Below are 16,698 nucleotides of genomic sequence, written 5' to 3' on the forward strand. Positions count from 1 at the left end.
AACCAATTTGTCGAATAAATCCCTTTTTCTGTAAAATATTAAACAAGTTCAGGTAGCTAAAACACTGTTTGCAAATCTAATACACTCTTTTTGCAAAACTCTAAACATTCTCACTCACTGAGTGATCACCTCATTCTCAATCACCTCAGGTGATATCACTTTCTGTCACCTGATGGAGTTTTGGTTCCTTGCCACTGTTGCCTTGGCTTTTGGCTTGCTTAGTTGGGGACATTTAATATTCAACAATATTATTGATCTGCCTTACTTAAGGTGGACGTTGACGCAATTTTCTTCTAGAAACAAACTTTGTTGTATTATTTTCATGTTATCACTGTGAAGCTGCTTTGATACAATCTTGTAAAAAGCGCTATATAAATAAAGGTGACTTGACTTGACTTGACTCACTAAAACACATTTCGCACTGTGATGCACTTATGTTTCAAAACGCTAACACATTCAGGCAAAAGTAAAACAGACCTCACAGCCTTCGTTCAAGCTCTGCACATGCCGTGTGGGCACAGCTCTCATTCCACTCCTCGTGGACACAGGGGCGAAAGTGTCAATTCTAAACAAATGCACATATGATCGCTTTTTCAGTCGCGTGCCTCTGGAAGCAGCGGCTGAACCCCTGTTAGGCTACGGCCATTCTCCCATCTCCACTCTGGGTGTGGCCCGCCTGCCCGTCAGGTATGATCAACAATGTGCGCCTGCCACCAAGTTCTGCATCACCCGGAAGGGAGCTAACATTGTGGGCCTAGACTTGTTCCTTGCCCTGGGTTTTAGTGTGAGTGATGCTAGGGGCCTGCATGTCCTGCAAGTTGCCATCTCCTGGCCTGACCGCTACCCACAACTGTTCAACGGGCTGGGCCGCATGACTGGTTTTGTACACCAGCCCACTGTAAACCCGTCAGTCCGCCCTGTTATCCAGCCCTTACAACGCATTCCCCTGGCCCTCCGTGACGCGGTGGAGGCCGAACTGCATCGCCTTGTGGAGGTGGACATCATAGAGCCTGTCGACGCCTCGCCGTGGGTGTCTAACCTGGTGATAGCCAAGAAAAGGGGGGGCGGACTGCGGCTCTGTGTCGACCTCACAGATGTCAACAAAGCCATCATCCCTGATAAGTATCCCCTACCTACGGCTGAGGAGCTCACTAGCCATTTCCACGGCTCCACTGTTTTCAGTAAGATGGACTTACGAAACGGCTACCTACAGGTCCCTCTGGCACCGGCCAGCATGGATCTTACGGCGTTTGTCACGCACATGGGGGCTTTCAGGTTTAAACGTATGGCATTTGGACTTTCATCAGCCCCGAGCTGTTTTCAGAAGATAATGTCACTCATACTGGCTGGTATCCAGGGTGTCTCCATCTACCTGGATGACGTGGTGGTGCATGCGCCCTCCACCGCACTGCATGACGATCGCCTGGAGCAGGTCTTTCAGCGTTTCGAACAGCATGGGGTCACACTGAACTCTGAGAAATGCATGTTCGGGGTTGAGGAGGTCGAGTTCCTGGGCTTCAGGCTCTCGAAGGAGGGCATCGCCCCAATAATGTCCCACACTGAGGCCATTCTGTCCCTGCCAGACCCGCATTCACCATCCCAGCTGTCTTCCTTCCTGGGGATGGCCGCTTACTACCTCAGATTCATGCCATACTACTCTGACTCAACGGCCCCCCTCCGCCAGCTTCTCAGGAAGGATGTTCCGTGGACTGGACCCCGGCCTGCCACGAAGCCGTGTGCATCATCAAACGGCAGCTCACGTCCCCACCCACACTGTCCCATTTTAGCCTGACCGTGCCCACTATGGTCACCTGCGACGCTTCCGGGGTGGCGCTAGGCGCTGTGCTCTCTTACAGATTCAATAGGGGGTGGAACGCCCGGTGGCTTTCGCCTCACGGGCACTTACTCCAGCAGAACAGAAGTATTTGGTGGGGGAGAGGGAAGCCCTGGCCTGCCTGTGGGCGTGCGAACGCTGGCATGTTTACCTATACGGGAGGCCTTTCACCATCCGCACAGACCACCAAGCGCTGACGGCACTGCTGGCAACTAAAGGCTCGGGGCACAGGCCCATGAGACTGCTGTGGTGGGCTGACAGGCTGAACCAGTATAACTTCAGTCTGGAGTTTATGCCTGGGCGGGCCAACGCGGTTGCCGAACTCCTGTCTAGAGCTGTGTCTGTGACGAAGGAGACGGGCGAGGTGACACCAGACACAGAGAGCGACGAAGACTGGGTCCACATCCTGCATGGCCCCCTCAGTTCAGTAGTCACTCTGGCGGAGCTGCAGCAGGCCTCAGCTACAGACGAGGCCCTCACAACTCTCCGTAACTACGTCCAGGACGGCTGGCCGGCCAAAGTGGATGACAGGTTGCTTCCCTATTACCGCTTCCACAACGAGCTCTCCTGCTGGGGGGCAGTGTGTCTGGCCCGTGGCCACCGTGCGGTCGTTCCGGAGATTCTCAGGTCCAGAGTACTAAACATGGCGCATGAGGGGCACCTGGGGGTGGTCAAGGTGAAGTAGCGCTGCCGTGACACAGTGTGGTGGCCCCACATAGACTCTGATTTTGAGGATCTGGTACGTAACTGCGCCTGCTGCCTCCTGAGTGGGAAAACTGGTCAGCCTGCCACAGCCCCTCTCACCCCGACCCCTTGGCCGTCTTCACCCTGGGAACATATTCAGGTCGACCTCTGTGGAGAACTTCACGGGGCACATGCTCACGCTCGCTTTCACAATACAGATTGTATCAAAGCTGCTTCACAGTATCAATCAAAACAACTTAACAGTGTTTGTTTATTACTGGAAAAAGACATCCAAGTTTGGTAGAGCTGATCAGTGGTATGATGGGTCATTTAATTTGAATATCCCCAACTGAGCAAGCCAAAGGCAACATAAACATATTATTATTATTATTTTGTCATATTCTGGGCTCATCAGCTTTTTAATATCACTGTATTATACATTAAGCCAGTGTTTTCTTTTTAACAGTGGTTTCTATTGTAGGAAAATGCTTAACCTGTAATTAAGCGCATTGCGTTCATATTCTGGGCTCATCTGCTTTGCTGTGCATAGTATGCTTTATTAGTATGGTGTTTACTGAGTTTGTTCTTTTAATACCACTGTCTTCTTAGAACAGTAAGCCATGTTACGCATTTTAGAATGTCCCCTTTGCTGTCATGTCCAGGACATTGAATATCGAGATTTGTCGAATGATTTTTGTGTATGGACCGACGTGCTGCATAGCCAGCTGGACAAAACACAGATATACAAGATGTGGGATATTGCAACTATATACTGATGGCGTACTTCACTTGCATGGCTGAGTTAGAATTAACTGCTTTTCATTGTTTAATGTGAACAATGACAATGTAAAACACTACTGCTGCTATACCTAGATGTATGTAAATGTTTTCTAGTTATAGGCCTAGGCTAAATATTATTTCATGCTGTAGGCTAACTGGGCCTAAAGGTATGAATTGCATATGTGAATACGCTGTTTATCTGCCACCACAATGCGTGCACAACTGCAGTGACGTAACCGTGTCGTCGACTCCAAATTGGTCTATGTTTTAATAAGTTGACACCATTGTGAGAACTGAACTGGACAATGATATCACTGTTTTCTCCAGAGCTGCTGTAGGCTATAGATAAATTAACTAAATTAATAACTAAGGATTTTTACAACCAAAATGAATCAACACTGAACTTACTTAACAGTGATTTTCTTCTAGACACTAGACACTTCTAGACACTTTCTTCTTAAACACTATTTTCCTAGATCTGCTGTACAGCCGAAACAATCTTTATTGCATTATTTTCCTTTAATCACTTTAAAGCTGCTTTGAAACAATCTGTATTGTAAAAAGCACTATAGGTCTTTAGAGTTGACTTGGCAATAATAACTTTGTATCTTAAATCCAATTACGACGATTTAAAATGCAGAATAGATATCTGGAATTGGAATTTTGACTAGTCAAACTAAATTACGATTAGTAGAGTCAGGGGCATTTAATGCTAAAACGGCTTGCCATAGGCTAACGTCACTTGCCTAATTAACATGTAGCCTATGGGATTGTATTGGGGAGAGAGAAGCCTTCACTGTAGTAAGACTGGTATCTCCGCTAGTCGGATGGGGCGCACCGCAACTGTAGCCTATGTCGGATGCTTTATCATAGGATACATACACAAATAAATACCATGACCATATCAGCAATAAATGCCACCGTGTGCACTGTAAATGAGTTTCATTTCGTGCGTTAAACGCAAAAGTATTGTAAATCATTATATTGTTTGTATTATCCGTGCGCTCTTGGGATCACCTCCAGACATATCAGTGCGATTAATAATAGTCTATCATTATTTCATCAAAATGAAAGTGACGGTGGATTTTGAGGAATGCCTGAAAGATTCGCCACGTTTCCGGTGAGTCTGATGCGGATATCAATCCATACACACGTAAATGATGCACAAAAGCTCTGTATCACTCTCTCCTTATGGATGCAACGGGCTGCGTCTCAAAAGCTAGTGAGCTGCCTACCTAGACAGTTCTGCTGGTCATCATATGATTATGAGCATGTGCCCATGCTGACTAGGTAGTCAGCTCACCAGCTTTCGAGACAGCTGAAGAGTCTCACCTCACCTGCCGCATTATCAATGAAGACATGCGAAAAGATAAACAAATAGGGGAAATGTTTTTTTTTTCTGTTTCTATAGGGGGCGGGGGGCATGGGGGACTAGGCTAATTGTGGCGGCTCTCTATGCTTTATGTAATTGTGTTACATTCTGCCATTTGTATATAAATGACATTCTGGCGTGTTTAACCTTGCGTGTTTGATACGGAATGCTATGATATAGGCTACACATCGGTTTACAATTCTAAAAATAGTCGTGACATTAATAACACGTTTATGAATCTGAATATTGTGGTTGTGTGATGTTATTTCTGTGCATTCCCAACACGTGGATCTTTTACCAGCAACAAGATCAGTACAAGGCCCAGTTCTCTTCCCTACAGATAAATACTGTTGATAAATACTGTTTGAAAATGCAGTAAATGTGCATTCAATTAAAATTTAATGCAGCACTTAATTTTACAGTTCTGTTGCCAATGTTCATTATATGTACTTATTACAGTTATTACAATAACTATAGCCTATGTACTAACCCTGAACCTCCTCTTAACCCATGTAGTTATGTATATTAACCTTTCTTAGGTAAGTACACTGTAAGTACACTACTGTAAAATAAAGTGCACCCTTGTTGCAATGTGCAAATTGCCAGATCAACAGCATATTTTGCCAAAGTTATCCCAAGTGTTCTTCATGTGCAGTAACTTACAGTGTGGAAATGGAGACATTCAGTTCATTACTGGACTATCAATACATATTTTCAAATCACTGATAATGTTGAATAAACTGTGTTAATCATGTTAGATATTTTATTTTTACTGAAATATTCTAAAATGTGTTCTTGGTTAATTTTCATTAGCTGCTTACTATGCATTCTCATAGACTTATTTTGATGTGACATCAACCATATATTAGTCCAAATTTGACCCAATGAACATATTTCTGGCCAAAGAGTTCTTGAACTTTTTTCTATACATACTCATAGACTCCTTCTGATGTTACATCGACCATACAGTAGTTCATATTTGACCAATTGAACATATTTCTGTCCAAAGATTCATCGATCTTGAACTGTCTACACATGATCATAGACTCCTTCTGATGTAACAATAGCCAGAAAGTAGTCCATATTTTACTTATTGAACATATTTACAATCTTATAGACTTCTTCTGATGTTACATCAGCAATATAGTAGTCTAACAAAGACTTTTTTTTAGACCTATACTAAAAAAAAATCTATCTGTGCAATGTATTCTGTGGATTTTAAAACAATTATTTATAAATAAGAATAAGATAAATAAGATTATAAAAAACTATTAATTTTAGCGTTGCATAACATGGACTTTGCAAGTAATAAAAGTACACACTGTACATTAACATGCAAATAACATGCAAAGCTCAAATCCCTGGAAACAATGTTCCAGTGGTCCCAAGACCTAGATCAAGACTCAATTTCTGATTCACTGTACACTGTACACCTCACCTAATACATTTGAGAAGTGATCAATATCCCCTTATCAGTATTCAAATCATGGATCACTGGAAGGACATCTTAAAGACATCAAGTGCAGTGCTGGGAGTACTCCAGGACCAGGGTTGGGAACCACTCCAGTAAAAGGCTCAAATGGAGTGGTTTTCAATCCTGGTCCTGGGGACCCACTGCTCTGCACATTTTGTATGTCTCCCTTATTTAACACACCTGGGGCCGTATTTACAAAACATCTTAAGGCTAAAAGTAGCTCCTAACTTGCAGATTTAGGAGAAACTCTTAAAAATAATGGGCGTGTCAGTCCTAATTTTAGGACTCCTACATTTTTGCTCTAAGAGTATTTCACAAAACATTTTAGCACTAAAACCAGCTCCTAAATCAGTGAAAAGTTAGGGGTAGTCAAGAGGACTTGTAAGTCACTAAGACCAAATCACAAACAATCCTAAAATGCTGTTGCTGGCTAGCCTAGAAATCTAGAGCGCACCCTAGCGGCAGCAAAAATTATTTTGCAGCAAAGTGTGGTCTAGCAACTCTCCATAGACTTTTGAGCTAGAAAAACCAAAAACTGGTCCGGCCAATCACATCGTGTATAGAGTCGGCGGGCAGGCTTAACATAATGACGACAGAGTTGTGACGGTTCCGCATGATTTCCATAGGTGATTTCCAGGGCCGGATTAACCATTAGGGCAACTGGTCACTTGCCCAGGGGCACATGACATCTAAGGGGCCCTGCGCACCGTCAAATATTATGTTAGATCACGTAATAAACGCAGTCCTCACTTTCCTAATTATATGCATATTTTTGCAACCCATTCGATCAAAATATAATGTTAAATCGCGTCAAAAACAGCGTCTGTATTCCTGCGCAGTGAGCGAGAGCGAGCTATCATGTCGACTCGCGTCGCGTGACTTGACGCTCTGAAATTTGAAGTGATGGAGAAGCAGTTGCCTACGGTTGCCTAACATAAAGGTCTCGACTGTTTAGCGTTATATTTTGCCAACGAAGTCAAATTGAAACTGTGATATTGCTTAGTTCGTGCCGTTATAAAACAGCAAAAGACTTTAAGTAGCCTAGGCATTCTGTTTGTGCTGCGTGAGCCACTCAGCCACAGCCGTTCGTTGCTCTGGTTGGATGTAGCGCTATCCTATTGCGTGCCGAGGGATATTGAAAGACAACCGTTTATCCCGCCCCTTGGATTGAGGTATGCCAATTGTGAGTTCCCAGACCTAACATCTTGATGTAGGTCTGGCTTGCCAGGCTAGTTGCTGGCAATCCGCCTCAGCAATCTGCCCAAAGACACTGTACACCATTGAGGCAATAGATGATAGAGCCTTAGGCAAGATGATCCTTGGACAAACTACATTTGGCCTGCCTAAGGGGGGGCCTACAAGACATTGTGCCCAGGGCCCTCTGAATTCTTAATTCGGCCCTGGTGATTTCCCTCTGCTTGAAAACAAACAAGATGCTGCTGGCGAACAGCGGTCTTTCGAATCAGCTTTGGCCGCGACTCTGGATGACTTAGAGTTAAGAGGACGTCACTTAAGTCATTCCTAAAACAGGAAGATGTGTTCAGAGTTTTGACGACCGGATACGGCAAAAGTTTAATATACCAACTAGCTGGTTCACTGGTGAAATAAAAACGCATGGGATTCACTCAGCCACAGCCGTTCGTTGCTCTGGTTGGATGTAGCGCTATCCTATTGCGTGCCGAGGGATATTGAAAGACAACCGTTTATCCCGCCCCTTGGATTGAGGTATGCCAATTGTGAGTTCCCAGACCTAACATCTTGATGTAGGTCTGGCTTGCCAGGCTAGTTGCTGGCAATCCGCCTCAGCAATCTGCCCAAAGACACTGTACACCATTGAGGCAATAGATGATAGAGCCTTGGGTGCTGAGCCTTTTCCTCATAAATGCAATAAATATTTTGATTTATAGATTTTAATCTGCAATGAGTATTAATTTATATACAAGCAAAATGCATTGAATGATGGAGATTATAAAACATTGCGGTCAAGTTGAATATAATGTCCCATCATCTGCTCTGATAGCCTTGTGGGCCGCTCGAGTGACCCGAGTTCGAGTTTTGGACTAATTGTAGTTTGTTTATCGAGGATGCAGGACAACCAGCTAGTAATGTTTTACAGTAATCTAGTCTAGAGGTCATGAATGCATGAACTAACTTTTCTGCATCAGAAACAGATAGCATGTTCCATAGCTTAGCGAGGTTTCTGAGGTGGAAGAAGGCTTTTTTTATTAAAGCTGCAGTCCGTAGCTTTTTTTAGGTTAAAAATGATCCAAAATACATATTTGATAAAATACGTAACCAGCCAGTGTTCAAAACTATCTGCTTGCCTTAGCTCGATTCAAATCGGTAAGCTTGTAATAATGTTTTTACTTCCAGTGGTACTGGTGGATTTCCGCGGGAGATTCGAGCATGTCTTTGCGTCATTACGTCACATCTGTACACATAAAGAAGGAGTCTCGGCTAGTAGGCTATATTGCGTGTGAGGATGTTGGAGGTGGAGATTTATAGCCTTTTCTAACAGCACTTGATATAATTAAACTTATCAATTCGATGGCGGATCCAGAAATATTCAAACGACGATCATCAGTGACAACCAGAGATTCACCCGCTGTAAAATGCAAAAGACTTCGTTCGGACTTCTGAGTGGCTACAGAAAAAAAGAGACTGCAACCGGACCCATGCGAAAACAAGGATAATATCGGAAGGACATTACATGTAGTCACGCAATACTGACGTTGTTAACATTAACAATTTGAGAACAAAGTATAATTTGCACGGTTTTGCGTGATATGATAACTTATAAGCAATTGTTAGATTTACTGCAATGTCAGAAACAGAACAAAAGTGGATGTTTCTTACTTGTTCAGATGACATTTTCCGGTGAAAATTCTCATGTTGGTCATACTTCCAAAAAGAATAATCTGTGATTTTGAATGACAGTATCAACACAGGCGCGGTGACTGACAGCTGCACAGCACACTCTCCTCAAACATTGTGTTCATCCGCGCGGTGCCGTGTCGAGGGTGTTGAAGTACAACTCACATAAAGTTGATAAGTCCGCGAATGACTGCAATTGCAGATTTCGAACAGAGATGGCGACAAAGAGGAAAAACGCCGGACTGCAGCTTTAAACATGAAATATGATTTTCGAATAACAAGTTACTGTCTAAAATAACACCCAGATCTTTAACTGTAGAGGATGAAATAACAGTACATCCTTCTAGATGCAAATTGTATTCTAAGAGATTTTGTGTACAGGTTTTTGGTCCAATACCTCAGTCTGATCTGAATTTAATAGAAGAAAATTACAGGTCATCCAATATTTTATATCTTTAACACACTCTGTCAACTTGGATAATTTAGAGATTTCATCTGGTTGTGATGAAATATATAACTGAGTTTCATCAGTATAACAAAGGAAACCAATTCCATGTTTTTTTTTTATTAATATTACCAAGTGGCAGCATATATATGGAAATTAGCAGAGGGCCTAACACAGATCCTTGCAGCACTCCATAATTTACTAACGTTCTCTTAGATTTGTCCCCGTTTAAATAGACAAAATTCTAAACCAGCTTCTAAACCAGCTTAATGCCTTTCCCTGAATACCAGTGTATAAAACACAGCACTAAGATCAAGTAAAACTAGTAACGAGCGATAGATACAATTTTCTTGCAAAGAAAGAGCACAATTGAGCGGACAACTTTTTCTAATATTTTAGACATAAATGGAAGATTTGAAATTGGTATCTAGTTTGCTAATTCATTTTGATCTAATTGTGGTTTCTTAATGAGAGGCTTAATAACTGCCAGCTTGAACGGTCTTGGAACATGACCTAGAGATAATAAAAAGTTAATAATATTGAGAAGAGGTTCTTCTGCTACAGATGACAATTATTTCGGTAGTTTAGTGGGTATACTATTGGATCTAATATACATGTTGGTTTAGATGCAATGATAAGTTTATTTAGATCTTCCTGTCCTATAAGTTGTAAAGCACTGCAATTGTTCTTGAGGGGCGATAATTGAGGCTGACTTATAAGACGCTGTCCAAGGTTGTACATTCTACAGTATTTCTAATCCTTTCGATTTTCTCAGTGAAGAAATTTATAAAGTCAGTAGGACTAAACTGTAATGGAATATTTTGTTCAGGTGATGTCTGTTTATTTGTTAATCTAGCCACTGCTTTTAGAGCCTTTTTATAACGGTAAGTGCTGTCTTTCCGTGCGATTCTAAAGACCTCAAAGTGAGTTTGGGTAGTACTCTTGTACCAGGATTAAATAGACCATTTGTCTAAGATTAAATAGACCATTTGAACGTGCTCCTCCCAAAAGATCATTTGTCGCTTGAATTCATGTAAGAGGCTGACAATTAGCGGAACATATACTTGTTTAATTAGTGAGACTGAGAGTACATTTTAAAGTCTTTATTTAAATATAGCAACATTTTTATTTTAAAAACTTGAATATTTGAATATGGCAACATGCTACCTCGTTCTACAATATTTCTATGATTAAATCACTTCCAGAGACCCCTCCCCCATCAGCCAATCCCTGTGTGCATGGTTAGTAAGCATGTTGACATCATCCATAGCAACTAGGTAAACCCCGCCCTTTCTCTTAGCTTATTGAATTTCTTAACAGACAGGCAACAGAGGGTTAGGATTAATGAGGTGTTATCAGACATTGTAAATATCTCCACATGTACCCCTCAATGATGTGTGCTCTCTCCTATCTTGTTTATACACGAATGACTGTCAGAGTTTACAAGATAATAGTTATTTGGTTTAATATGCGGATGATACTGTGTTGCTTTCCTTGCTTTCACATTCAGATCAGGAATATGGTTCTGTTTTGTACAATTTCATTTCTTGGTGTAGTAGTATGAAACTAGATCTGAATGTCTCAAAAACTAAAGAGATGATAATTAATTTTAGTAGGAGAACATTGGCACTTCAACCTATTGTCATTAATGGCACACATGTGGAGGAAGTAGAGTAATATAAGTACCTGGGAACGGTTTTTGATAAGTTAAAGTTTGACCAAAATTCTGATGCAGTTGTCAAAAAGTCACACCAAAGATTGTTCGTGCTGAGAAAGCTTAATTCTTTTAATATACTGAGAGTTGTTCTTAAGTCATTTTATAATTCATTTGTTGAAAGTATCCTGTCTTTTTATTTTATTTGTTGGTTTTCATCATTGTCTACAAATAACAAAAATCGGTTGCAGGGTATTGTTAACATGTGCTCTAAAATTATGGGTGTTCCCTTACGAAGACTTGCATCTTATTACGAACAGCAGGTGCTGAGGATGACTCATAAAATAATAGGAGATAGTACACACCCGCTGCATTTGGACTTTGAGTGGATGCCCCTGGGACGACGTCTAAGGGCAATTAAATGTTCTACAAATCGCTATAAATTTACTTTTGTGCCTGAAGCAATACGGCTATGTAAAAAACTTAGGTGATTTTTTTTATTATTTTTTTTTTTTTTATTATTTATGTATTTGAATGTATGTGCTAAGTGTTTTATGTGAGGCACCATGTAAGCTCAAACTAATTGCCCAACGGGGATTAATAAAGCTCTAAACTAAAAAAGACTCTCAGTAGCTTTGTGAATAGGTTTTAAATAGGTTTTTATTTAGGAGAAGTGGTAAGATCAAATGTTTTGTGAATACGGCTCCAGATTTAGATCATCAGAGAGCTCCATGAACTGAACTGAGTGTCTCAGATAAGAGAGAGCGGTGGGTCCCCAGGACTGGGACTGAAAACCACTGCTCAAATGGATGGAAAAGGGGAAGGCAAACAATTGGAGGCTCTAAATTCACTGACGTTTTTCCTTTAAATAATTAAAATTTGCATGCAAATTGTTAGATGTTTACCTTGACTATCAAGTAATTTTTGGTATGATGTTTTGCAGGGCCACAATAGAGGAAGTGGAGGGAGACTATGGAGAACTGGAGTCAAAACTCGACAAGGTATGGTTTTTATCACACCCTGTAAAGGCCTGGCATATGAAATAGGTTAAAAAAAAAATAGATAAAAAAATAAAACAGTTCATTGAACCTTTGCACAAAATATAAAAAAATAAATATTTAAAAAGTTGCATTTGTTTAAGTATCATATTTGGATACATCAGGCTTTTATGGCCCATATGATATGAATAATATGGAGCTCAATACTCGAGGAGGAAAAAACACTCAGAATTTTATTCAGAGACCCAAACTAAGCAAAAATATGCAATTTGGTGCAGTTTGTCACGGGTTTGGTTCCGCAAAAGGCAAATGGAGTATCTTATGTGCAGCAGTATGGAGTCAATTCAATGCCACATCTATTTTCAAAACATTAAAGTATTGCAAAAGAAAATAGTTTTGCAAAAGAAAAATTAATTATTGAGTTAAAACATTTTTGCAAAGAAAAATAATCGCAAAAGAAAAATTAAGTATTGAGAGAGAAAAAAGTTTTGCAAACAAAAATAAAGAAACAAAATATAAATAAAATGATTCTGCACCACATCTTTTCCATGGCCCCACCTATAAATTCATTTGCTACGCTCCTCTTAATCTGCATTTCTGTCAAGTCTGATCTGGCTATACCATTTTCCTTTTGCGTTTCACTTTATGGCATTATTGACATGCGAATGGAGTCAAGGGACTGGGGAGTGTACAACGGGCACCATGGCTGGTCAGAGGCATGCAGATGGACCGTTTCCTTTTATTTACTAGCATTAAATTTTGTTTTGTTAAAAATGGTTTTGTTTTGTGCATGGTTTTGTTTTGTTAAAAAAAAAATTATCAACAGCATTTTCTTAAGTTGAAGTTAGAGAAAATCATTAATGTGAATGTGTTTGAATTAGCCAGCATCTGTTTATTTCTCTCAATGTGCACACTTTTATACTTTTATGGATTATTTTGTTTACTTGTATAAATGCCTACTTATTGTCCACACCATAGTGTTGTTACCAGTGTGTGCAGGCAGGCAGACGAAGACACAGAAGAAGGTTCCAACACAAAGTTTACTTCTCATATAATTCCAACAGGTAGCGTTCCGAACAGGCAACAGGGATACACACACATTGATTATAATGGTGACCGGATCAGGAACTCAGGATACAACGAAACTAATACTAAAGATAACAAGGTGATAAACTAGACACAGCTGACACATATGAACTAATAATGACGGTAACTAAGGAGACAGATGAGTGACGGAATCTGAACAAAGAAGACGTGACAAATCTGTTACTTTAATGTATTATTTACCTATAATACCACTGTAAAGCCACTTTGGACTACATTGTTAAAAGCGCTATATAAATGAAGATGACTTGACTTGACTTGACAAATGAAAACAAACTGAAAGTCCTTGAAAACGAAAATAAACTGAGCAGAATGGTGACAAGTATGGTGCATTATGAAATTGCACACATACACACCTCTCAGGCCAAGAAGTGGCTCTATTTTTTTTTTTTTGTCTGATGCCTTTCCATTCACACCGTTTAATCCCTCATTTCTTTGATCAAACCTGTCACTTCACCTTCTTTGATTTGGTATCAAATGCCCTTCTTTTAAAAAAGAAACATTCCAATGACCTTAACTTTTCAAAATAGCTCAAAAACATAATCGCTCACTCCTGGTAACATGTGCATAAGGGCTAACTAGCATGTTAGCTTAGCACAGCATCAAAACACGACAATTTATGAGATTATAACCATGTTTTCCTCCAAACTCACTTTATAACATCAGTCGAGTGTTTGAAATAAACTTCTGTGATCCTATGTGGCTTCTTATCACTAAATGAGTTATAAGATATATTATTTTATAGCATTCTTTACTACCACTCTCTCCTCCACCTATAGCTGGTGTGTGGTGAGTGCATTGGCGCCGTTGTTCTGTGGCTGTTGTCGCATCATCCAAGTAGATGCTGCACACTAAAGGTGGTTGAGGAGAGACCCCCTGATATAATTGTAGCAAAAGCGCTTTTGGTGTACAGTAGTACATAGTAAAGTGCAATATAATTGCCTCATTCATTCATTCATTCATTCATGATAAAGACTATGTCAAATATCATTGCACTATAACTTATTCTTGTGAAAATACTCGAGATGACATTAAGAACACAGACAAAGCATATATCGTCGCAATATGTCTCATCAACCAAAATGTCTCTATCTGCGTGTTATTCAGGTGCAGCGATCTCTGGATGCCTTTGTCCACATAGGGGAACGTCATAAGATCTATGAACTTATGAGTCTCATTTGTGGACTTTCTGCAGGAGGGCACTCTCCAGCTTCCATGATGAATGAAACATATATTACAAAAGAGTATTCAGCACTCCATAATGCTCATATCGTATCATTTTGGGTAAAAATGGAAAAAAATATTACTCCTCTCTATAGAAATTTGAAGTAAACATGAGAATCCTTCAATATTTCTGCAAATGTGCACACTTTTGAACTATGGCCATGTGTCCACCTAATCGTTTTTACCAGAGACAGCAAATTTTTTCCAATTGTTTTCAATGAAAGCGCCGCGGTTTTCAAAACCAGCGCGACGAGGTGCTGAGCATCTATTTCACGCTGATTGCTGAACACTGCATTTTTACTGGTCACCAATAGTTGAAGAATGTTCAACTTTGGGTAAAATGCAGCGCTGGCATTTTCAGCTGCCTAAAAACACTTTGGTGGGCACAAGGAACAAAAAAAAATACAGGAGTTTTTTCTCAATGGATATGGATGATGCTCGTATCTCATATTAAAGATATTTGACGTTTTTCATTTTCACAACTCCTGACACAAATTAAAAAAATAACCATCACTACAAGTGTGGCCCTCCGGGTGCCTTTTTAACACACTTAACAATTTACAGGTAAACAATAAACAAACTCCAGCAGGTCCAAACCGCAACAGCTCGAGTTCTACCTAGAACCAGGAAGTATGACCATATTAGCCCCATTCTGGCAACATTGCATTGGCTCGCTATTAAACATTGTATAAATTTTTAAATATTGCTGATTACTTACAAAGAACTAAATGGTTTAGCTCCGCAGTACTTGAGCGAGCTCTTAACGCATTATAGTCCTTCACGTCTATTGCGATCTCAAAATTCTGGTCAGTTGATAATACCTAGAGAATCAAAATAAACTGCAGTCGGTAGATCCTTTTCCTATTTAGCACCTAAACTTTGGAGTAGTCTTCCTAGCATTGTTCGAGAAGCAGACACACTGTCAGACCTTGGCTGTCAGTTTAAATCTAGACTTAACACATCTCGTTAACCTGGCATACACATAGAACATTATCAATTTCTATTATTCAAATCAGTTAAAGGTGCTCTATGTAACTTTTCTACTAAAATGAATCCTTTTTTTATTGCCTGTGTGTGAAGGGGTTGTAATCACACATTAAAATGATCCACTTGTCGAGTTTTGCTATTACCTCTGAAGGCCAGTATTCCTATTTCTATGTGAAGTCTCCGGGTCGGATTTACCGCGAAATCCAACGGATGTGACGTGCATGCGCGCTCCCGAGCCTCTCTCCTTATATACAGTCTATTGTAGACGGTCAGGGAGTTACGTCCGGTTAAAGGCGCACGTTTTTCGGCTTATATCTCAGTCAATCTTTGATCAATATTCCCAAGACTCTAATCGTTCACTACGATGCTGGACGGGGCCTTTCGAACGAGCCCACCCCCGAGGTCCAACTCGCCCGGCTCCCTGAGTTATAGCCGTTCGAAATCGGGGGTCCCAGCGAACGGCGATCCGGTAGGGGGCATCCCCGAGGCCCGCCACTCTAGCGTTCGGGCAAGGGTTCCCCTGGGACCTCCTCCCCCGATTTTGAGCTCTCTGGGTCTTTGCGTTCCAGAGATACGAGCGATTTTCTTCTGAGATCGTGACGTCACCGGCGTCCGCAATTTTGCAGCGCGCCCGATGGTTTTCTGCTAATATCTCCGCGAAAACACCACCAAAAACTATGGAACTTATATGGTTCTTTTCAGCTCGACTAGATGGTCCCAACGAGCTCGGTGCTCACAGAATCCGTCTAGTATTCGCCGAGATATTTGCGTAATAGACGGTATTGTCTATGAGTTCGAGCACGAGCGCTCTTGTAAAATTTGGTTGCAATCTGAAACATCACCACTAGAGGCCGCTAAAAGTTACATAGAGCACCTTTAAATGGTTGGTACAATATGTAAGGATTTTGTATCAAAATATCCAAAAAACACTTGCACAGTGTTATATATTTCTTTCAATTGTGTACTTCCATTATCCTAAATGTTTCCAAGAATTTGTAAATTCAGAGAAATACACAATTTTAAACTTGTCGCCTGTCAATGACGTAATATCCGCATTATCCCTACCGCTTGTACTGCCATAGTAACCATGGCAACAGACATGGACAACTGCATAGTGTTGTTGTTGTTTCGTTCAAATGCAAGCAGACTTTGTGACAAAAGGAGAACTAAAACTAGGATCAATATCAGTGTGGCGTTTTCGAGATGCCGAGAGCTTCATGTCCGTGACTAACTTGGACTTGACAGAGCTTCACGAGTCACGACTTGAC

At 40.9% G+C, this 16,698-nt stretch overlaps 1 protein-coding gene across 1 annotated transcript in view; it reads left to right on the plus strand.

The window, feature by feature from the left end:
- The first annotated feature begins 4,095 nt into the window (after positions 1-4,095).
- acap2a (ArfGAP with coiled-coil, ankyrin repeat and PH domains 2a) overlaps positions 4,096-16,698 on the plus strand; it is a 92,317-nt gene continuing 79,714 nt past the window's right edge. Inside the window, exons 1-2 of the mRNA XM_056264789.1 lie at positions 4,096-4,418; positions 12,061-12,118. Coding sequence (XP_056120764.1) covers positions 4,234-4,418; positions 12,061-12,118 — 243 coding nt within the window. The 5' untranslated portion in view covers positions 4,096-4,233. The remainder of the gene's footprint in view (positions 4,419-12,060; positions 12,119-16,698) is intronic.

The sequence above is a fragment of the Rhinichthys klamathensis genome, unplaced genomic scaffold (genome assembly GCF_029890125.1).
Source record: "Rhinichthys klamathensis goyatoka isolate OS25496 unplaced genomic scaffold, OSU_Roscu_1.1 h1tg000011l_1, whole genome shotgun sequence".
Taxonomy (NCBI): domain Eukaryota; kingdom Metazoa; phylum Chordata; class Actinopteri; order Cypriniformes; family Leuciscidae; genus Rhinichthys; species Rhinichthys klamathensis.